General features: G+C 39.1%; 4 protein-coding genes across 6 annotated transcripts; 2 read left to right on the top strand and 2 right to left on the bottom strand.

The window, feature by feature from the left end:
* Positions 1 to 225: 225 nt before the first annotated feature.
* On the top strand, positions 226 to 5,627 carry LOC122079151 (B3 domain-containing protein Os02g0598200-like). 3 transcript variants are annotated; one of them, XM_042645409.1, is made up of 6 exons: positions 226 to 652; positions 1,801 to 2,587; positions 2,719 to 2,847; positions 3,715 to 3,890; positions 4,761 to 4,996; positions 5,287 to 5,627. In XM_042645409.1, the coding sequence occupies exons 1-6, from the start codon at positions 527 to 529 to the stop codon at positions 5,291 to 5,293; spliced, it is 1,461 nt and encodes a 486-aa protein (XP_042501343.1). In that variant the 5' UTR covers positions 226 to 526; the 3' UTR covers positions 5,294 to 5,627. The 3 variants fall into 3 exon arrangements, with proteins under 3 accessions (XP_042501343.1, XP_042501341.1, XP_042501342.1); XM_042645407.1 differs by having other exon boundaries at positions 3,703 to 3,890; positions 5,287 to 5,626; XM_042645408.1 differs by lacking the exon at positions 5,287 to 5,627 and having other exon boundaries at positions 3,703 to 3,890; positions 4,761 to 5,285.
* Positions 5,628 to 7,707: 2,080 nt separating this feature from the next.
* Positions 7,708 to 9,283, top strand: LOC122079468 (dnaJ homolog subfamily C member 17-like). Its single transcript, XM_042645964.1, has one exon. It carries the CDS (start codon positions 8,163 to 8,165, stop codon positions 9,051 to 9,053), a length of 891 nt encoding a protein of 296 aa, XP_042501898.1. The 5' UTR covers positions 7,708 to 8,162; the 3' UTR covers positions 9,054 to 9,283.
* Positions 9,284 to 9,685: 402 nt separating this feature from the next.
* LOC122079467 (probable LRR receptor-like serine/threonine-protein kinase At1g67720) lies at positions 9,686 to 17,887 on the bottom strand. The gene is made up of 15 exons (XM_042645963.1): positions 17,656 to 17,887; positions 16,823 to 17,360; positions 15,887 to 16,398; positions 15,281 to 15,413; positions 14,699 to 14,770; positions 14,513 to 14,581; positions 14,351 to 14,422; positions 14,105 to 14,173; positions 13,310 to 13,470; positions 12,935 to 13,194; positions 11,572 to 11,698; positions 11,406 to 11,471; positions 11,128 to 11,314; positions 10,919 to 11,051; positions 9,686 to 10,203 (listed from the first exon to the last, which is right to left on the bottom strand). The coding sequence occupies exons 1-15, from the start codon at positions 17,723 to 17,725 to the stop codon at positions 9,880 to 9,882; spliced, it is 2,793 nt and encodes a 930-aa protein (XP_042501897.1). The 5' UTR covers positions 17,726 to 17,887; the 3' UTR covers positions 9,686 to 9,879.
* A 1,404-nt stretch (positions 17,888 to 19,291) lies between these two features.
* LOC122078191 (adenine/guanine permease AZG2-like) lies at positions 19,292 to 21,173 on the bottom strand. The gene has a single exon (XM_042644077.1). The coding sequence runs from the start codon at positions 21,064 to 21,066 to the stop codon at positions 19,453 to 19,455; it is 1,614 nt and encodes a 537-aa protein (XP_042500011.1). The 5' UTR covers positions 21,067 to 21,173; the 3' UTR covers positions 19,292 to 19,452.
* Positions 21,174 to 21,793: the final 620 nt, after the last annotated feature.

The following is a 21,793-nucleotide window of genomic DNA, read 5'->3' as shown; positions in this document are numbered from 1 at the left end:
GAGGAGCCTGATTCGAGCTGAGAGGGTTCTGTTATACACTCGAGCTGTTGGATGTTCACTGTCGCTCAATACCTTTACATAGAAGAAAAAAAATGCATTAAAAAAATCTTTTTAGTGTTGATTTAATTTCATTTTCCTGAGAGACAAACGGAGCCTTATCCCAAAAGATTGAATTAAAAGCGCCAAAACCCACAAGGGAGGTACAGTTTCAGCTCTCAACTTTTAAAACCTATATCTGAAGAAGTTTCCTTATCAAGACGAATATCAGCGTCAATGGTACTGCCACTGCCACTGCCACTGCCACTGCAGTTCACCATGCTTTCCTATTGGCGGCGGCGAAGTATCAGAGACTGTTATCTCTGGTTTCTGAAAAAGGCGAAAGAGAGAGTGATGATACTGCCTTGTGGTTGTGGTTCTTCTCCTCTTGTTTCCAACTTTTTAAGAGAGAGAATCAAACTAGTAGAGGTGTTTCCGGTAAGGATTTTGAGGAAGAAGGTCTGGTGTTGCAGAGTTGAGAGGAAAGAAAATGGGTTACAAGTGTTGTACAGAATGTAGTAAAAAATGCTTGTTGATTCATGGCAAGAGAGACCCTTCTCCCATTGCTGTTTCTTTCTTCAAAGTCTTGGTCGATGATCGCTTCACTAAATTTCTGGTATGACTATGAGCCTCTCTCTCTCTCCGTTGATCTCTGCTTTGTTCTTCTCAACATTTTGCAAAACTAGTGTTGTCTTTTCTGGGTTTCAGTACTTTATTGTAGAAGTTGCCCACTGAACTCGTTTGGCTTTCGGATCTCTTATGATAGAATCAGAGATTATTCACTAAGCAAAAACTGTCCATACCACTCTTTACCTCGTAATGTGATCACCCCTTGCTTGTGTCTAGGTTTTGACATAGAGACAATATATGGAAACCTAAAACCCTAATTTCAACATAATTACAATTTTACCGACTTCTGTAATGGGGTTGGAATCGTCGTCTCCTTGAGGTTTTTAAACCTCCAAGATTAAAAAACTACTCCCAATCAATATATGGTGCATTCCAATATGTGATTATATTCATCACTCAGACACTCAAAATAGTGGATATAGACAGAGACTTAAAAGAACAAAGCGCAGATTGGGAAGAACAAAAAAGACTTGTTAAAACCCCTTGTTAAATTTTCAGACCGTCTATAGAATATATAGACAATATACCTTTTTCACATATGGTTGTATCTATACATAAACAAATGTGTTTGTATGTGTACAAGCATCCCTGTACATATACAATTGCCCCTGTACACCTATATATAGGTGTAGACCCACACTCACACCCATCCTTGGCACGAGAAATATTTAGAAACTTTGACACTAAACAGAAATAAATCCAACAATGTAATGGATTGAAAACCCAACCCAAGAAAAAATACAGACCCAATACTAATTATAAGGATCCTTAGAATACAAGACACACAACCCCAAACATAAATCTAATTGAGTTAGTCATGCCTCCAGTAAAATTGTTAAGAAGCTTAAGAATAACCATGCCTAATTATGATTTCTTTCAATTTTTCTTGTTTGACAATGTGCTTGTGATAGCTCCATGTGTAATCATGGTCTTTGTGAAAATTGCAAATTGAGGTTGCATGATAATATTATTGTTGATGGGGAAAAATCCCTCTAAATTGAGATTGTATAACAGCATTTTAAGTGTTCCTTGTTTTTTAGATGCCATTTGTTGAATGCTTGGTTTTGAAATGCTGCTCTTTTATCGAATATGTTTGGCGGATCATTATAATCATTCTTAAAACAACCTTCACAGTTCATACCTCCAAAATTTGCCTGCTCTGTATGCTCCATGCTTGGTGAAAAAGCTTATCTGGAAGACTCAAATGGACGACGTTGGAGTGTCAGATTATCGACAATCGATGGCTCCTTGGCTTTTCGACAAGGGTGGGATGAATTTGCATCGGATCATTTTCTGAAAATTGGACAATTTTTAATATTCACATACATTATTGGATCACATTTTGTGGTTCAAATATATGATGAAAGTGGCTGTGAGAAATTGAATTTCCCTCTGAAACTGCACAGTGGTGGTGGAAAAAAGGCTAATCCTAAGCTTTCCTCCGATCATTTGCCTTCAGATAGCGAAACCTATGTTCCTAAGGAGGCCCCTTCTTTCTTGATTGATAGAGGTTCTAGGAATGAGCAGGGTTCAAACTCAACATCTCCTTCTGCATCTAATATTGAAATAATTAACAGTGCTTTCAAAGATGCTCAGAAGACAGAGATGGCTGGTAAAAAGGCTTCTCTTTGTCATATTACTCAAGAGAGGCCTAAATCTCAGCCGGCGGTAGACCATGAAGAAGTTCCATTCTACATAATTGATAGAGATAACATGACTGAACAAGGAGAAACCAGGACCTCCCATTTTGACCTGTCAAGCTTTGAAATGTTCAGAGACAAATCTGGGGCTGGTCAAATGGAGGAAGCATCAGTGGCCATTGGGAAAAAACATTCTCCCTATCATGAAAAGGAGAAGAGGAACCCTGATATGCCCAATATTGTCTGTGAACTTGGTGCAAGACACAACACCATTAATTTGGGTTAGTATATATGCCTGGAGTCTGTTCGTCACCTTATCTACTTCTATCAGCATTGTTTTGATTGCTGCTGTTGTCATTTTATTTATCATTGCTTTGACTGATTCCTACATGGTGAGTTGTTGGGCTTGTAGGAAGCAGGTCAGCAGTAAAACCAAAAATGGAAGAAATTCCCCTTGTTGGAAGCAGTGGAAGTGTTCCGCAGATTATGACTAAAATGTCTGCGTGCTTTGATGTTCCAGTTGTCTTGGAAATGGAAAAAGGTCAATCTCTTTATTGGATGCTTCTTAATAAAGATGCTGTTATCTTGATGCATTCATATTTTGGTTTTTATTTCTTATCGAAATCACTGGATATATCTAAACAAGGTCCCTCCATCTCATTTAGGAAAAATTGTTATTGATGAGCAGGGAAAGGGCTGAAGATAAATAAGAAAGAACATAGAGAAGCTAACGCTGTCAATGGGTCCGATTCGAGCCGGTTTGCACTGATTTAATCCGAAACTGATTAGAGAGCTTGCAGATCCGATTCGTTCCAATAATCTGACGGCCAATGCAAATGAGCCAAACTCGAATCCAATAAGGAGTCAGTTATCCAATCCGATTATGTAAAACATTTATAATTAATATCTATTTTTTCTTAAAAAAACTACATATTATATAAAAGTTTGACAAAAATAAAATCTGAATGATAGTAAGCTGTGCACAAGCTAGTTTTGGCCCCCCCCCCCAAAAAAAATCCCTATATAATCTCATATAATCATTATATACAATCTTATCTTAAATATATAAGATCTTAATTGGATTGGGTCATTATGGGAATAAATCAATGTATATCCGGATGGATCTATTATATATTGGATCACTACTTAACGGATCGAATCAAACCCTTAATGCCAAGCCCTTATTGGATCTGGATCAAAATCAGATCCATTGACAGTCCTAAAAGAAGTCAATTTTTGTTGTTGTTGTTGTTGTCATTATTACTATTGACTTTTTGTAAATTCTCTTTCAAATGGAGCTGCTGCCTGTTTGCAAAATTTTTTTGGCTTGTTATTTTTATTTGATTTATCTAATCCGTGCCGCTCTGGCTTCAATTTTAACTTCGTGCTACATTAGTGTGCTTGACAGGGAAGAAGGTCAGGGTGATTAAAGAAGAATTTGAGGAGAAGGTTAATCTTAGTACAAAAGACAAGGAAAAAGCTTACAAACCTGTGAAAATAGAACCAAAGGATTCAGATGATCTCTCAGCACCCAATCTGATCAAGTTTTGCTATTCAGTGACGGCAGTTACACAGTCTTGGCTTGTATGTATTTCATTTCAACTTTCAAGTTTGCCTTGTTTATTAATTTTATATGTATTTTGTTTCAAAAGGAAAATCTGTTAGGAACCAAACTGCTTACAACAGACTCTTGTAACCTCATTTCTTTGCCCTTGGCTGCATCACACACAACCTCTTTTAGTGAGGTCTTTTTTTTTTTGTCATTTTCTTTCCCTTTTCTTCTGCTCTCTTTGTTTCAGATTGCTTCTCCTCTCTACCATATCACATCTTGCACAGGCATGGCCTCGAATAACTGGGCAGCAGAGGTGGTTAGGCGACAAAATAGAGTAGGAGAGTGGATAGGGACAGGGTTGGGGCTTTGGAAGACAGTTGGGCCTTGGAGATGGGTGGAGCCCCTGTTTTGGGGGCCGCCACTGCAATCTCCTGGGAAATGGGGAGAGTGGGAGAATACAGAGACTAAAGGTGGGGAAGTAATGATTGGGAAGGGGGGAAAGACGAGAGGGACATGGGTTTAGAAAGGAGATGTAAAGCCCTTATTACATGCTTCTTGTGCCTTAAGAGCTAGTTGAAATCGGATGACACAATCTTAATGATGGTGAAGGTGCCAACTGGTGCAGCTAGTAAGGACCTAAGCCCTTTGTCCCCAGGTTCTACCTCCATTTGAGTTGTTGGGTTTGTGGGTCTTAAGGGTTGGGCTTTTCCTTGTAATCCCATGTCAGTTGTAGTACACCTCCACCCCAAAAAAAAATAAAAATCTGGGACCTATTGATTGGTGGGGCCTAACCCTTTGCATATATGCTTGTTAACAAATAATGTAGATAGTGTACTAAGTAGTTTTTCTGTCTTCTCAAGGTTTTTGCTATCTAATTTTTGCTACATTCAACATGCATGCAGGAGTTGCCAACAGTTTCAAGAAAGGGGAAGCCAAAAATGGAAAGGAAAATAGTACTTCTACGTGATTCAGCCGGAAGAGTGTGGCCAGTCCTCTATCAAGAAAGATGTGAGTTCAGAGGCTTAACCAGTGGGTGGAAAGCTTTCGCCAAGGCAAACAACATTCAACCAGGAGATGTATGCTTGTTTGGAGTTGAAAATCAATCAGAAGGTCTGCTCCGGGTTAATATTGTTAGGAAGTAAGATAAACTCCAAATCCCACCTCTTTTTTTTTCCTTCCCCAAGCCCTACATGTCCTGTTATGCCAAATAAATTTGTTTGCTAGTTTAGGTTGCAAAAACTTCTGCACTTCTACGCATTTCCTATATTAACCATTGGTGTAGAATCCTGTAGATGGAAAAAGTACATCAAGTGTTTATGATGCATTGACAGTACATGGCTATGATTCATGATTTTTATTATATTTGTAAATTCTACCATAGGTAAATACTCTAATGCTTGCCATCATTCTCTTTATTGTTTTGCTCAGAAGTTGACATATTGCTTATGAAGTCCTACATGTACAAAGTATGTGAATCTCTTCTTCCCAAGTTTCTATAGGGGCCTTAGAGGCTATTTGGTTGTTATCATAAACTAAGAAAACCAAAATGCAACCTATGTCCACCTTGAGAACCCAAACAAGCAATCTCAAACACTTGCTGGTGGGTTTGTATCAGATGGTCCTCCCTGCTGGGATTGTGGGAGATTGTTGTGTATTTGGATGCTGCAATGGTGATGAAGTGGCTGGTGCTGAAGATTTGTGACTCATCTTGGACAATCTTTGTTATTTCATTTTGGATAATGTTGCTTTTTGTACATCCAGTGATGTGGAAATCAAGTGGCTGGTGAGTGTTACCAGTTTAAATGAATGGTTTTAGTATAGGATGGAAAGAGAACTGTCATGTATGGTTAGTAGAACTGTTAGAAGAAAAAACTTCCGTACGGAAGTTATATATATATATAACTTCCGCACGGAAGTTTTTTCTTCTAACAGAGGAAAGTATATACCAAGTGGCTAACTGGAACTAATTACCACATTTGGACTCTGGTATTTGGTTACTAATTACCCCATTTTCATTCCAAGTGGCACAACTATCTTTTCAGAACAGGAAAAGTTCCATGGTTTGTGGAGCTCGGGGCTGTATTGGCCACATGGCTAAATTATAGTCATCCATGTGTCTCAATCCCCTACTTATGTGTTAGGTTTGAATCTAATTTGACATTGTCAAGTATCAATGGAGAATGTGAGAAAGGGTAATGTGAAAGGGTAATGTTAGATAGATGCTCTTTCAGAGTGTCTCCTGCCTGACAAGATTCCAAGCCACTGAATTAGTGGGATCAACAGTTGAACCCACATCTATACATGAGTTGGTGGTCTTATTGATTCAGTGGTGAAGGAATTTTCCCTTGACACACGATATTCCTACCCATTAGGTTGTGGGGTCCACAGTGGAACCGACTTCTCTAGATGGTCCCATTGATTCCCCTCCCAACCAAACCAAGACTATTTGAACGAATCTGTTTGTTTTTTTTTTGTTTTTTAATCCGAATATCATGTGGGATTCGGGAAGCTCCTAAAACGTTATTCAAGAAGAGAAATATAATATTAAAAAACAAAAGGGATATAACCCTTCTTACCCCCAACTCATGAGATATAAAATCACTCAACAAACTTAAATGAAAAACATCCATAAGAGGAAAGATGACAGTCTAAAGATTGATATTATTGCTTTGCCAATGATGCAATGAATATCAATTGAAAGACTTTTTTTTGCTAACAACGGGTATACTAGTCCTGTAGGTCTATATTGACTCCACAACGGTATGAATCGGGGTCATACCGGGGTTGAATGAGAACCATTCATACAGGGATTGAATGAGAACCATTCAACTTTTACTCTATCACTCTTTAAACTTGTAAGAAAAATCTATAACAAAAAAAGATTACATTCAAAAATTGATAAATCAATTTTATCCTTTGCGAATTTGTCTTTTGCCCTCTCATTGGTGCGGTTTTCTTGGGTAAGAATTGGTGTGGTTTTTCACCTAGGTGCTGTGGAGTATTTTTTTGTCAAATTATTATGCCTGTCTATCCTAAAATGGTCTTAAAAAAATATATATAATAAAATAAAATAAAATGCATCCTAAAATGGGATTGAAGTATTGAAATGTGCAACCTTATCGCATGAATAGATGATGCGGATGACATGGTCTTAGATATCGGTATTGGTATACATATCGGTTGGATTCGACTTTTTTTCAAGAGCCATGGTTGAGCCATGGTTTTAAGTATCGTATTGGATTGGTATTAATTGAGATCGATCCCTAATCGATCTGAATCATTATCCATATTGATTCAGGATAAAATAATAAAAAGTTAATACTTAAAAAAAAAAAACAGGGCAAAATCGATTCGAATCGGTATCGGAATCTGCCAAGAGCACATCGCCCATAGAGTGCTCAGCTTGGTGGTTTGACACGTGGATGAGGCTGGTGCGTGAAACGAAGGTATAAAAAATTAACACTTTTACCCACGTGCGGCATGCAAAATACCGATGCTTTAATATTATGGGCCATTTTACCCTCTGTTCCGATACTAGTACTATGATATCGGTATTGACCACGGCCGATACCTTGAACTGTGGCGGTCTTCCAAAAATCTCCGTCGGTGTTCAAGGGTGGAAACAAAAAACAAAAGATAAAAAATCCTTCCACGGAGTATTGGGATCTTTTCCAACGCCAATAATGGTTTAACTATACATTCAAAGGCGGGAAAAGCTTAGACACACATCTCATATCTCGAACATCCCATATCTCGAGTTGTTGATCGATGTTGGGATGTGTGACCAAACCCCACCAACCCCTGGATGATCGATAAAGAGGAATCTGATCCTTCCATGGAAGGGGCTCAACTGAAGTATAGAGATCTATTTAGTAGCCGGCAATGGTTAGTCTCAAAAGGATGAAGATCTGAAAACCCTTTACCCTTCATCCCCAACTTCGCTTCTCTCACAATTTGGGTGCAATTCCTCTCTGTTAAGGATAACGGCTAACCCATTCAAATTCAAAATTATTTTGAATTACGCAATCCTAATCCTATTCTAATTGTTACTACCTTCTGTAAATTAAATTCTATATATAAATATAACCTCTAAGCAGAGAAAGGAGAGCAAGAACTCCCACTTCCTTCATCATATTCGATCTGCCGTCAGCGAGATGATGCAATCGCTCCCTCTCTCTCTCTCTCCCCGCTGATTTTATTTTAGTTTGCAGCTTCTCTGTTGTTCCAGGGACAGCGAGAGCGAGGTCAAGGTCGAGGTTCAATTTTCTCCGGCGAGAGGTCGAGGTTCCTCTGTGCACGAAGATATGGAGGTTGAACTCGACCATTATGAGATTCTGGGGTTACGATCAGGGGAAGACGGTGCAAAACTCACTGAAAAAGACATCTCAAAAGCTTACAAAATTAAAGCCCTCAAATTGCATCCAGACAAACGTCCAAACGATCCTAATGCTCACTCCGAGTTTCAAAAGCTCAAGACGTCCTATGAGATTCTTAAAGATGAAAAAACTCGGAAGTTGTTTGATGAACTTTTGCAGATAAAACGTGACCAACGTCTCCGCCAGTCACAATATGATGCGAAACGTCGCAAGCTTATGTCTGATCTTGAGGAGCGAGAACGAGCTGCTTTTGCTCCAGACCGTCCTGCGAAAGCCCGGGAAGAAGAAGAGAGAATAACGAAGAAACTTAAAGAAGAAATTGCCCGAGTTCGTGCTATGCATGTTAAGAACACAGCTCCAGCAACAGCCTCGAAGGCTGGAACAGCTGGAGTGGGCGGGGAGAATATTAGGAGCACAGAAAGTTTGAACAAAGTGAAGGTCCTGAAGGTTTCTTGGGAGACTGGAAGTGATGGTTATAGTGCTCAAAGGTTGAAGGAATTGTTTGGAAAATTTGGAGACGTTAAAGATGTAATTCGATCAAAGGGAACAAAGAGAAGAGGGTCTGCACTGGTTGTTATGGTGTCTAACGATGCTGCACTTGCTGCTCTGGAAACTGTGTGTGGAGATCTTTCAAATCCTCTTTTGGTTCTTCCTCTTCAGCCAGTTGAGACTACTGAATTTTCCACTGCCTCGCATGCTAAGATTCATATGGAGCCCCATGGTCCAAAGTTGAACAATCTTGTTGGTGCTGGTTATCAGGCATATGAGAATTCCATATTAGAGAAGCTTCAAAAAAAGGCTGCACAAAAGCGAAAGTGATCTGCAAAAGCTTTTAAAAGAGGATTCTGAATGGTGGTCATGGCTTGTTCATATTTGAAAGAAGGTATAATTGTATTACTTGTGGGGGCCCTTTTTTATTTGAGGTCTAAATCCTCAGGTGTAATGCTTAATTCTTCAATTTTTGTAAATTGTTATGTACCATGATAGAGCACCACCCCCTCTTATTTGTATAAATGTTGTCAAAGTGCACGACTCATTTTGTTTCTAAACTGGTCGGGGAAAAAAAAAAATCCAGTCCAATCGCTGCTCATCATGTGGGTGTAATTTGATCAATAAAACATAAAAAAAGATCAAATTTCCACTGCTAAGCAGATCACTGGATTTCGTGATCACTTCTTTTTTTCTGATATCTTGAAACTTGAAAGTTGCTTCAAGTTTTCTAGCTTCACTTCTGCTGTTACGGCTATGGAATTTTGGTTGATAGTTTGATCAAATCAGCTTGCTTGGTAGAACTCAGTGATGGTTCTTCATTTTGTATACTATCAAACTGTTTTGTGTGAGTTCAGTGCACAGAAAGTTCCCTACTTGAGTTCCAGACTTCACTCACAGCCGGAGAGGTCCTCAGAATCCTATTGAGATTAAGGAACTCAAACCCAACTTGGTATCTGTTGTTTAGGCCAAGAAAAAGTTTTTCTATTACCTTTTGTAGCATAATTGTTGATGAGATCCTATGGTTGTATGAGATCAAAGGTCTGTGTATCTTTCAACCATAAATTCAACTTTTTACATTTTCTGGGTAGTTACAATTCTGTATGATTTGCTATGAAATATATATCAATGCTTCCAATGTCGAACAACTATACAGTTATCTTGCAGATGGGAGAATGCAACCACTTGAAAAGTTAGAGCTTTCAATTTCTAGAGAGTCTGATGGGGAACTTATGTGTGGAGATTGCCTTGACTGAGAGCTTGAGCATCTTGTGTAATTTCTCTGCCTTCCCTTTTCAATTTTAATGGCATCTTGAATAGCCAAAACTATTTCCTGCATCTTTGGCCTGCAACTTCCATGTGGCTCAACACTAAGGATTGCAACTTCAGCTATCCTCCAAAGTGACTCTATTTTAATATCACCTGCTAATGAAGGATCTAGGATGCTCATCACATCCCCTTTACGAATCAATGACCTTGCCTGCAAAACAATAAACTCCAACAGAATGTAATTTCAACTCAAAAAATGGTTTAAAAAATGTGGGATATGTGACCAAATGATACTAAAGCTTGAATATGAACTATTCATATTTAGGAATCACACACAAGAAGAAAGAGCATTTTTGTAGCCTATTCAAGCAAATGTGAATTTGTTTCAACCTACACTTCGGAAGACATATAATCTCCATAACATACATGATGACATCCATGTTGGATCTCTCTCTCTCTCTCTTATCATGTGTAATAAGTTGTAGTACTGAAAAACATGCTACTGGAAAGCCATAATCTAGCTGTCCCACCAAGAATTTCTTGTAGCATGGTCTGCTGTACCGTGGGAATATCTTGAAATGATCCATAGATGTTCAACTGATCCCCCTGTAACTCATATACTTGAATCTCCTCTTGTAGCATTGTCTAGTACCTTTTAGTTGGCAGTTGAACTAGAAGGGTATACAGAGTGCAGCTTTGTTAGAGCCACACAGGGATGGAGCCTTTGTTATCTATGGCCATGAGATACCCATAGATGTAGTCTTATTTCCATTCTTTATGAAAGAATGAGTTTATTGGGATTGACACATTTGTTTCTCCTACTAAATATATTTTGTTCTAGTCAATAGCTTAGAGAAGCAGTGCCTCTAAAAGTTCCTCGTACTAACAATCTTTTTGTTTTAGTCAAAGATTGGAAAGAGGCGTACCCAGTGAACAATGTGCCATTCAGCACCGTACTCTTCTGCTGAGAAAGGTTTTTTTCCTGATATCAGCTCCAAAAGAACAACCCCAAAACTGTAGACATCACTCTTTTCAGTTAACTGTTGATTAGCATAGTACCTGCCAGAGGAATTACATGGTAAGCGAAGTTCATAATGACAAATTTCTAATATCAGCACATGTAATTTATGCTTACTCAGGATCAAGGTAGCCGACTGTGCCACATGCAACACTTGACACATGGGTGAGATTATCATCAGCTTGCTTTGAGAGCCCAAAATCTGACACCTTTGCCCTCATATTGATGTCGAGAAGAATATTGCTAGTCTTGACATCTCGGTGGATGATGCTTGGGTTGCACCCAGTATGCAAGTACTCAAGGCCTAATCATAATTACATTATTTAAGAGTTCTACTGTATTATAAATTTCAAAACTAATTGTTGTATAAACGGTATAGAATTTTCGTAAGAAACCTTTAGCCGCATCTTCTGCAATAGAAAGACGGGAGAGCCAGCCCAAGCGCTTCTGGTCAACAGAATCTGGTCAGCAGATTATGTTATAAATTTTGATGGAACTGTTTCTATACAATTATATTTACACAAATATTAGCTGTAGCTAATCTAGTTTAGAAGGTCATACCTTGTATATAGTCCTGCAGAGATCCATTGTGCATATACTCATAAACTAGAATATGTTGATGGGCTTCCTCGCAGTATCCAACTAAAGGAACCAAGTTTCTATGATGAATTCTTGACAAGAGGGCAACCTGAATATGACATTTGATGATGAGTTCATATATAATGTATGGGAAAAAGAATGCTACCCTGCTGGCGCAGGTGCACACCAGCGCATGGGCCAATGTGAGGGAGCATAGGAGCATCTTCAGCACATGGTGGAGTGGGGGCAGCATGGTCTTTCCGCTTCCTGCTCTGTCTGGGCGTGGGGGAATGCAAGCGGGTAGGGTTCTTTCTCCCATAATTTTTAAATCGATTGATAGACTTCAAATATACTGCAATATGTTACATATATGGTGATATGGAATGAATTATTTGTTATGTATAATATAATATATTATGTGATATATACTATATTTATTACAATGCAGGGAATTGGTGATCAGAATGCAAAACTCCCAACAGCAGGAACCAGTACAGGAGAAAATGCTTGATACAAAGAAAACCTGGAATGCTTGGCCAACTCACCCATCCATATAATGCGACATGGCATTCTCCAAGTTTATAATTCACAAAGCAGGTTGGAAGTTCTTCAATTCTACCTATTTCTAGTGGCCCTGTAGAATTGGTTCTCTTGTTGATACAGAACTTCTACCCATTTCTAGTTGTCTTTTGAAGCTTTTGCTTATCTTTTCCCTTTTAATTAAGCATGTGATGGTTGATGATGCATGGATTTGATGAAGTAGTACTTGTGGTCCCCTTCAAATTTATCATCTTAGGTATATCTGATGTTTAGGCTCACCCCTCCCAGTAGTTTGCATAGGCGGACCAGCAATTTGTAATAGCCCTTTTAGGTATATCTGATGTTTGGGCTTCAGAGAAAAATCATTTCTCTCATGAATTCACATCTTTCATTAGCATGGAGAATGTTTTGCTCTTTTGTCCTCATCCCCCTTCTTAGTGTCTGCTTATATGGAATAGGCCATTCATGTGCATGTGTTGCTGGAAGTCTCAAAACCTGGACTTTTGATAATCTAAAATTTCAAATCTCACTGGCCATCAAAAGAAAGTTTGATGCTGACCAACTATGGGGATCCTCAATTTTTCTTCAAACAAGGATCTTGACCATGGAAGAAAGAAATACTGATATTCAGTTTTTAAAGAAATTCCACTCATTTTTATGCTGGTTCAATGGTTTGTAACTTAAATAGCATGTACTTCTAATGTGATGGTAAGCATATCTGGTTACGATGGATACTATTCATTTCTGACATCCAAAGATTCCAAAAACAGTCCATAATTAAAAGAAAGCCTGAATATGGGCCTACCTCATTGGTAAATTGTTGGTTTCCATGGCTAGATGCATCAGCCAATATCTTGACCGCCACTTCTTTTCCATCTTTCATCTTTCCATAATAGACAGGTCCAAAGCTTCCTTTCCCTATTTTTCTAGAAAAATTGTTTGTAGCTTCTTCTATGTCAGAGAGTGTGATGTAGTAAGCCACATCTGGGCTTTCATCCTTCAATGACCCACCATGTACAAGAGAATAGGCAGCTGAAGGCTTGGATATTGTGCGCAAAGAATTACCTAAAATTCACAAAAAAGAAGCAGAAGATAAAGAAAGGAGAAAATGCAACTAGATGAGCGGAACTTCAAAAAGAAAGTTGGGGGAAGTGGTAAGGGCACATAGATTTATCATTACTTTTCTCCTGAGATGGCATTTTCCAAAGATTATGCAACAGTAGTAAACTCCCAAGGATGAAAACTGCAACCACCACAAATACTCCAATTGAAGTTCCAAGAATCAACTTAAGATCCATCTTGTGCTGTACCCGTTGAATGAGTTCAGGGTTGCCATCATAGCTGTGCATGTAGAATTACCATATTTTAATATTGATAATAGATTGTCAAAACTGAAATGTGACATCTGTAATAAGAGAAAATTAGTGTGGAGAAGTTGGTGGTATTATAATAGTTCCTCGGTCTGATAGTAATCTTTGTGTGTCTTGGTGGATCCTGGTTTTGAAATCCTATTTCATATTTATTGCCAAGTTGTCTGCATAATGTTGACAGTTATTCAGGAAAGAACTTCATATATCAGTTAGCGTATGTGTGACAATATCTGCTTCTGTTTTTTGTTAATATTTAGAAATTTTGCTTCCTTCTATTTTTGTATAATACGCTGAAGAAGGTCTCTTCTGAAAATTAGATAACTAGAGAGCTGGAGAAATCTTATTATTTATCTAAAATACAAAAAAGTGGAGTTTGTTGGATATTAGGACTTGTACAATCAAGGGCATACATCATTATAAACTTTTTCCCTCTGGAATAATTAGTTCAAGATCTGATCTGTTACAAAATGACTTGTTGCATGGTAAAGTGACTTTTGAGTATTTTCGTTGGCCTGAAAATGCAGGAAATAACCCAATTGAAACCAAATATGGTTCTAAATGACTGGATATTAATGATCTATAAACCTGATAATATGCATACTTACTTGAATACCAAATTTCCAGTTAACAACGTCGTAGGTATTTCCCCACTTAAAGAGTTATTCTGCACATATCTGCCACATACATATTTGATGGTTAGTCCTTATGTCCGATATGAGGTGGACTGTGAACACTCCGAGATGGCTAGCAGAAATATAAATAATAGAAATTATTGAAGAGGGCAAAGTAAAATTATTCCTTGAACTTAAAGATTTGACTGTTGTGAAATCTTTTTCTGTTTGACTACATACAATTCCCGTAAGCTAGGCAAATCTCCAAGGTAAGAAGGTATTGGACCAGTCAATCTGTTGTTCTCGAGATGCCTGCATGTTTACCAAGTAGACAAGGGATGAAATAATGTTCTGCAGCAAGGTTGAGCTTCTGAAACATCAAGATGGATTGAAAAAACTTACACAATGGTCAAATTTTGAAGATTACTTATGTCGGGGATTGACTCAGTTAAGGAGTTACCGTCCAGCCACCTAAGAAATCAAAGTAGAAATCAGAGTGGTGAAACCGGATATGAAAGTTGAGACAGAATTTAGAGGAGGAAAAGGGGATGGCGAAGAATGATTTATGTAGAGATAGCATTTACTTACAACTCTGTTAAACCATCCAAGTGCTTAAGCTTATCTGGGATTTCACCCTTCAAATGTTTCTCGGATAATGCACTGTTAAAATATCAGTTGAATCCCACTAGTTAGCAATTAATGACTAGAACTAGTTTCCTCTTTCAAATACACAACAATGTGGGGGGATAGTTTCTGAATTAGAGGGAAAAATAACAATATGGCGAAAGTAAGTAACATGAGAAATGCATTAAACTGACTTATAACCCTGCGAAGCCTGATTCCATGGTGGCAAAGCATCCTGCTGTGGCTTAGAGCATGACACTTTAAACCACTGTTACACAAGCAAGGAAAGGTGGACCACCATTTGGTGGTCTCATGTTGTAGATCTCTCTTGAACTGGTCATTTTATGCTGGGCTGTAGGATGATCCAATTTAATCAAATTTTGTGTCTGTGCGATCTCCTAGGTCAAACCGTCAAATGATGTGCCTATCTTCCATATTCTGGTTCCGTTCTACCCTTTGGGTACCTTAGATTTCTATATGCAATTATGACAGAAGACTGCAATGATGAGAAATTTCATAACTCAAATACAAGGCTAGGAGGATTACAGTTTTGTAATTCTTGGTGGAGTGCTGGAGCTGCAGATTACCCATTCCCATTGAGTTGGGATACAGGGGTCACCTTCTTCATGAATCCAATCACTTCCAGGGGACATGGAGCGGAAGGCATCCAGAGTCATCACTTCAAATTGAGAACGGTATCTTTCATCAGCTTACAGAGAGATTTCTGATTTCATGAAGAAGCAACAACAGAAAAACTGTCCATCACAGTAAAGGGGAGCACACCCCACTTCCTTCCCAATCTTATGGATGAAACTGCCCTTGTAAACACAGATGGAGCTGAATGAAGTGTAGGCGACGGTGCCTGAATCTTTGAGTTGCATGGTTTCTCTAAATGGGTTGTCATCAAACACGGTTCGGATCTATGGATACGGATTTGCAATGTTGCTTGCTAAAGAATTTAACTAATACCCTTGTAGGGCACCGAGAGACCAGATGGCAAGGGTGATAAAAGTTGGAAAACAGAGTCGGTAGCAATGAGGGTTAGTTTGGTCCCTAGAATTGGGAAGGAAGTGTAGTGCACCCGGATCACTCCCCATTTAAAGCTATGCTGAATGACTAGGGATAACAAGCAAATAACAAAAATTGACTTACCATCATTGCTCTCTGTCTTTGGGATAATCTGTACATACTTGCTTATCTCAATTGCATTTAGGAGTGGTCCATGGGTAGAATCCCTGGTCTTGACAAATTCGAGTGACAGTACAAAATCCAGAGATACATTCATGTAGCTGGGTTCATAAAGAGTGTAGCTGCCGTTGGCGTTGTCAGCAATATTCACTATCACATTGTTATAGCCAGGTACTTGAGGCTGTTGCAGTCTAAACTTCCGAATCTCATTCTTACCCAAATCTTCAATCTCAGCCAGGTATGCAAAAGCTCGAGCAGTAGCTGGGAAACCGTCGAGGGTTAACCTGTAGCTGAGTCTGCCTTGAGTGCCAACGACTGCAGTTTGCATTACTCTAACAGGTGGGAATTCCCGTGTTCTTATATTTATGTTCTTGGAGGTGCTGATACTTTCTGTTCCAGGAGCCACCCCAACAAGAAAGTTTTGCCTTTTATCTAGATCTGATTCCCATATTCGGTCATAAGGATCATCTGGATACCTGTTAGAAAAGGAAATAATCTAGGCACCTCTACTCTGATGAATGCAAGTAGAATAATTAATAAAATATATGTTATTTATATCAAATGCCATAACAAGAGTGAACTGGATGCTCTCTTTATGTAGCTCTTTGATTAATGTCTCCTGTGATGAGTGCTTTCTGGAGTTGTTTAGGGGATTATTTTAATTTCTTTGAGAAAACTGGAATGTAGCATGGCATCACAACTTTGATCTTGAATGAAAAAGCAAATTTGTATTCCCTGTTGTTAAGTGTGGAATTGATCTTATGATGGTAAAATACTAAAATAGTTGGCAATTATACTATATATTATCCTTCAGGCTTCAATGGTACTATGAAGTCTCTTTTTGCATCATGTATTTTAATGATTCTAAAGTTCATATATAAATTTTCTGAATGCTCATACCTAATTGGGTCCTTGCTCAGAGCACCAAAATTTACTCTGACTGCAACTGCTAGGTAGAAACTATCCTCATAATCTGTGGCATACAGTGAAAGGTTCAAGGGGCGCAATTCAAGTGTAGATATGAAAGGAGAGCCCGTTGAAGCACAGCACAGACACACATTGATGGAAGTAGAAGCTGCCCTGATAATCATCTCCTCAACATATACTCTTGAAGCATCTAAAACTGTTATGGTGGACCACATGGTAGCATCCATATAGAGCTGAAATTTGGGGTATGGATCTCCAGATACTGAGTTGCCATACTGAAACGTTGCTCGGACAAGGTGTCGCCTTCTCTCTGTGGTGCTCAAAGTGTAGCAGTACTTGTTTCCGTCTGCAGGAAAGTCTCTTCTTCTTTGATACTGTGGGATGTTTCCATTAGGATTCTTGATGTCAACTGCCTTACCGTGTCTAATGAATCCAGTGTCTGAAACCCATGCTAGTCCTGTACTTGGGTCAGTGTAATTACTTGTTCCTCCACAGTCTATGCTGACAAACTCTGCAATTTGTTTGTAAGGTCATAAACAAAGCTTATATTCTCACAAATTTGAAGTACTTGCAGAGTTGAAAACCCATGTATGATGTATCAGTTCTGAAAGGAAGATTTGTTATTCATGTTTTTCATCATAAATGGTAGTTTGTAATCATTCTTGGAAGGAAAAAAAAAATCTTCAAATCCCATCTTTTTCTCTGACAATATTCCAATTTGTGTGTGCTGTTTGGTGATGTTTCCATATCAAATTTAAACTGAAATGATAAAGAAGTTTAGTTACCAACTCAGTGTGAGAACATACCTTCAACTTGGCAAATAACAGAAGGAACTAGTTGCAGGAACAAAACCAGAAAATTTAATATGAGAGCCATTGAAGATGCCCTTCTGGTATTGTGTTGTGTCTATTGTCTAAGCAAAATTTACAGCTTTCTGTTTTGGTTCTAACTTCCTAGCCACCTTTTCTCCACTAATCCTTCACTCTATGAGATGAATGAGTTGGGTCATGTGAGTACAATGTCCATTCTTGTATATCTTTTCATCTTGGAATATGCTTTATTATAGCTTTCCTTTGTCAGGATTTAGAATGTGAATATGAGATATGCCCCTTCACCGACAAAAGGCCCAAGGCTAGAAAACTAAAAGAAATGCCTTATTCGAATACATTTCATTTGTTTTTATTCTTGGCCTCTTAGAAACAAGAAGAGGACAACATTGCCCATAAATTGCAATAGTTACAAGAGGGTTGGGGGTGGGGGTGGGGGTGGGGGTGGGGGAGGAGTTTATTACACTAAATACCCTCTTTCTCCCTTTGCTTGATTATTATAAGGGATTCCTTGTCTGCTTTACAGCCTTTGCCTCTTTTGCTCTGGTTTTTGTTTTTATGGGCAACAAGATTTGAGGATCCAGATGGATCTTTACATTTCACATAAAAAAGAAAAAAAGGCGCACCCAATATATAAAGCTCCCACTATTGTAAGGTTTGCGAAAAGCAAATGTACGCAGCCTTACACGCCGCTTTGTAGAGAGGCTCAATATGTGTTTACACTTCACATATTGGGTGCTAAACATACATGAGTATATATATTGCAGGTTTTTGATTCCTCACAATCAATACCATTCATTTGTCCTTGATCTACTTAAGATATTTCACTTCTGACTGTACGGGCGCGTTTCTGATTGGACGTTTCAAAGTGCTGTGCAGTGGAGATGATGCTATTGGGTGATGGGTGTTTGTAGTTGAGATCATCGCTATCGTTGCTGTCATTGTCGTGGTCATCATAATCTTCCTTCTTCACCTTTTCTTTTTCAAGAAGAATGTGAGTATCTTTGCTCTTGGGAAGTTGGTTCTCAATCTAATTGGCATCTTTAGTCTGTTAAAGCAGGAGTGCATGACCCTTTTAGCTTTGGATGTTACTTTCTTTAAAGACTTGAAACCCAAGCACAATGTGGTCCTTCGAAACTCCAACTTTATCCAAATACTTGACTGGAATGCAATGGCAAGAGTAGTTACATGCAAAAAATAGTGTTGTCCCCACAAATATCACATTGGAATTGAAAAACCAGTAAAGGGAAGAAGCTCGTTTCCTTTGTTAAAGGGAACGCCTAACATGCATGTCAGTATTATCCGCTCTCTTTCTTCCCTGACACTAAAACACTCTCTCCTCCTTGATCATGTAGGTCCTTTATATATGACAAATGCACAGACACATAAACGTGCACGCACACACACCATGGCATGGAAGAGGAAGAAGTGTTGAATAATATGGTGGAATCCTCCATGATGTCAGTGCCAACGATATATCAAGATACCATCATTATTTTGGGAAAACAACATTCTGAATTTACAAACCTCTTCGATGCTTAAATGGTTTGTTGATTGTGTATACAACCTAATGGTCGAAAATAAAAATAAATTCTGAATTTTGAAGTGGATGTCATTTTCTAACCTTTTTTTTGCATTGCATTTCTGTCTTAAATGAATGTCCCAAGGTACCATCACTCCCAACTTTTCAGAAACAACTCATACTTACATAGATGAACAGATGAATTTGAAAAATAAAATGCATATATAATAAGCTAGCTACTGTCTTAAATGGATTTATACAGTAATTTCAACCGTTGGATCAGCACCAGCAGCTGCAGAGACTTGATTTTGAACTCCTCCCACCACCTTTTTTTTCTTCATCAGCCACCTTATCAAACCTACAATATAATCATAGAGATTAAGAGCTATGTGGAGTCCAATCCCTCCAATAATCCCATATGATATAGAATAGGTTAGTGGCATAAGTAACATTGTAATGAAAGCAGGGACACCTTCCTTAATGTTGGACCACTCTATATCCTTAGCCACCTTCATCATCATCACCCCAACCATGACTAGAGAAGGCCCAACAGCCCATGGAGGCACACTAGCAAAAAGAGGGGCAAAGAAAATTGACAAGAAGAAGAAGAACCCAACAGTCACAGCTGTTAATCCTGTTCTTCCCCCTTCTCTGATCCCCGCCGATGATTCGACAAATGTTGCCATCGTGGAAGTTCCAAGTGTCGACCCCACTATCGTGGAGCTTGCATCAACCATATAAGCTATGTATTCACCTTCAAAGGAACCATTTTCTTCCATGAATCCTCCAAGTTCTGCCATGGAGTAGAGTGTACTAGTTGTGGCTAGCACATCCACATAAAGTAAGGTAACCAAAGCCACCCAAACCTCACTCCTATTGAAGCCACTAAAGCTGATAGCCCCAGCTGTGGATTTAAGCTTGTGGAAGCTTACAACCTTCTTGAAATAGTTATAGTTAGTGTCACCAAGGGGTGTATAAGGAAAATAAGTGACACTAGTACCCCTAATCCATGAAATCAATGTCACAAAGAGGATCCCATAAATCATACTACCCTTGATGTTCTTCATAAGCCCATAAGATATGATAATGAACCCAAGCCCTCCAAGCCAAAACCTTGGGCTCTGCATCTTACCCTGCACACATTCGCCAGTAACCGGGTTCGTCGTCACACAAGCGGCGAGGGTCACCAAGGTGGATGAATCGGGGCCCACGAGGCCCAAACCTTCATGGGCTTGTAAGCCAGTGAAAGCGATGAAAAGCCCAATGCCCGCCGCACCGGCCAGGCGAACCGGGCGAGGGATGAGCCGGGCAAGCTTTGCTCTCAAACCAAGTGCAGCTATTGTAAGAAAGATACAACCTTCGATGAGGACGACGGCGAGAGCGGTCCGGTATGATAAAGGCCCAGATCCATGAAAGCCCACCAAGCTATAAGCAAAGTAAGCATTGGCACCCATACCTGGGGCCAAGCCCAATGGTAAATTAGCTAGTAGGCCCATAGAAAAACAACCTATCATGGAAGACAAAGCTGTAGCTACAATGAGATCATTTGTGGCATTGGAAATACAGTTTTGGTAACCTTCATTTGGTTGAAACTTGCAGTCTGGAGTTGGGTTGCCGGAGCAATCAGAGATGGAACAAGTGCCGCCGGAGTCGGCGAGTATAGTCGCGTTAACAGTGATGATGTAGGCCATGGTGAGGAATGTAGCTGCACCTGCACGGACTTCCCTAGTAAAGCAGCTATTCCTAGCTTCTAGCTTGAAGTATTTCCCTACCTTGCTCTTAGAGATTGCTTCATTCAACTTTTGCTCCATTTTTCTCCATTCTTCTCCCAACCTTGTAAGACTCTTACCTCCCAACATCAAACCCATCTCTCTTCTCTCTCTCTCTCTCTCTCTCTCTCTCTCAGTTTCAAGAAAAACTAAGGGGAGAGGGAGGGAGCATCGTTAAAGGGTAGGATACATGCCGGTTAAGAAGCGTGGTTGGTGAGAGGAGAAAAAAAGGGAAATAGATAGTAACAGAGGGAGTTACGTGAAGGGATAAGACACATGGCGGTTAAGAGGGAGTTACGTGAAGGGGTAAGACGCATGGCGGTTAAGAAGCGTGGTTAGAGGGTAACTCCTCTCCAACGAATGGTTTGAAGTTTCGATCCACCGATACGTCCGAACTATCGGTATTTGCTGTGATCAATATCGATATAAATTGGAGAGCAGATCAGGTTTTCGTATGAGAATCATTTTCGTATGAGAATTGATTCACACAGATGGAAATCCACTCAAAGAAAAACCCTATAGTGGATGATCCATATTGATATTAACGGTAGGGAAATTGGGAAATGATATGGAGTAGGAAATTGGGAAATGATATGGAGTATGGACTAAGGGTATATTTTTATATTACGACAAGTTTTCCCAAAATGGTAGTGTGACCTGCTTCAGCAAGGAGACCAATGGAAACACTAGTAAAAGCATCAAGAAGAATACAAAGATGATGCGGCAGTTATTTCACCCAATTGTGTCTGGACATAGAGGCTACTTTTTCCTTTTTTATTTTTTATATTTTTTTAGGGTCAAAATACAATTAGAAAATCGATATCTT

The sequence above is a fragment of the Macadamia integrifolia genome, chromosome 5, assembly GCF_013358625.1.
Source record: "Macadamia integrifolia cultivar HAES 741 chromosome 5, SCU_Mint_v3, whole genome shotgun sequence".
Lineage (NCBI taxonomy): Eukaryota > Viridiplantae > Streptophyta > Magnoliopsida > Proteales > Proteaceae > Macadamia > Macadamia integrifolia.
This window is presented reverse-complemented; position numbering and strand designations above follow the sequence as displayed.

Excerpts from the sequence above, each read along its gene's own strand:
- LOC122079468 (XM_042645964.1), top strand. The coding sequence starts at position 8,163 with ATGGAGGTTGAACTCGACCATTATGAGATTCTGGGGTTACGATCAGGG.
- LOC122078191 (XM_042644077.1), bottom strand. The coding sequence starts at position 21,066 with ATGGGTTTGATGTTGGGAGGTAAGAGTCTTACAAGGTTGGGAGAAGAA.
- LOC122079467 (XM_042645963.1), bottom strand. The coding sequence starts at position 17,725 with ATGGCTCTCATATTAAATTTTCTGGTTTTGTTCCTGCAACTAGTTCCT. Across the intron at positions 13,471-14,104 it reads ACTGGAAATTTGGTATTCAA|CTATGATGGCAACCCTGAAC; the intron begins GTAAGTATGCAT and ends CTACATGCACAG. Across the intron at positions 11,699-12,934 it reads ACCAACAATTTACCAATGAG|GTTGCCCTCTTGTCAAGAAT; the intron begins GTAGGCCCATAT and ends TGTCATATTCAG.
- LOC122079151 (XM_042645407.1), top strand. The coding sequence starts at position 527 with ATGGGTTACAAGTGTTGTACAGAATGTAGTAAAAAATGCTTGTTGATT. Across the intron at positions 2,588-2,718 it reads ACACAACACCATTAATTTGG|GAAGCAGGTCAGCAGTAAAA; the intron begins GTTAGTATATAT and ends TTGGGCTTGTAG. Across the intron at positions 2,848-3,702 it reads TGTCTTGGAAATGGAAAAAG|TGTGCTTGACAGGGAAGAAG; the intron begins GTCAATCTCTTT and ends GTGCTACATTAG.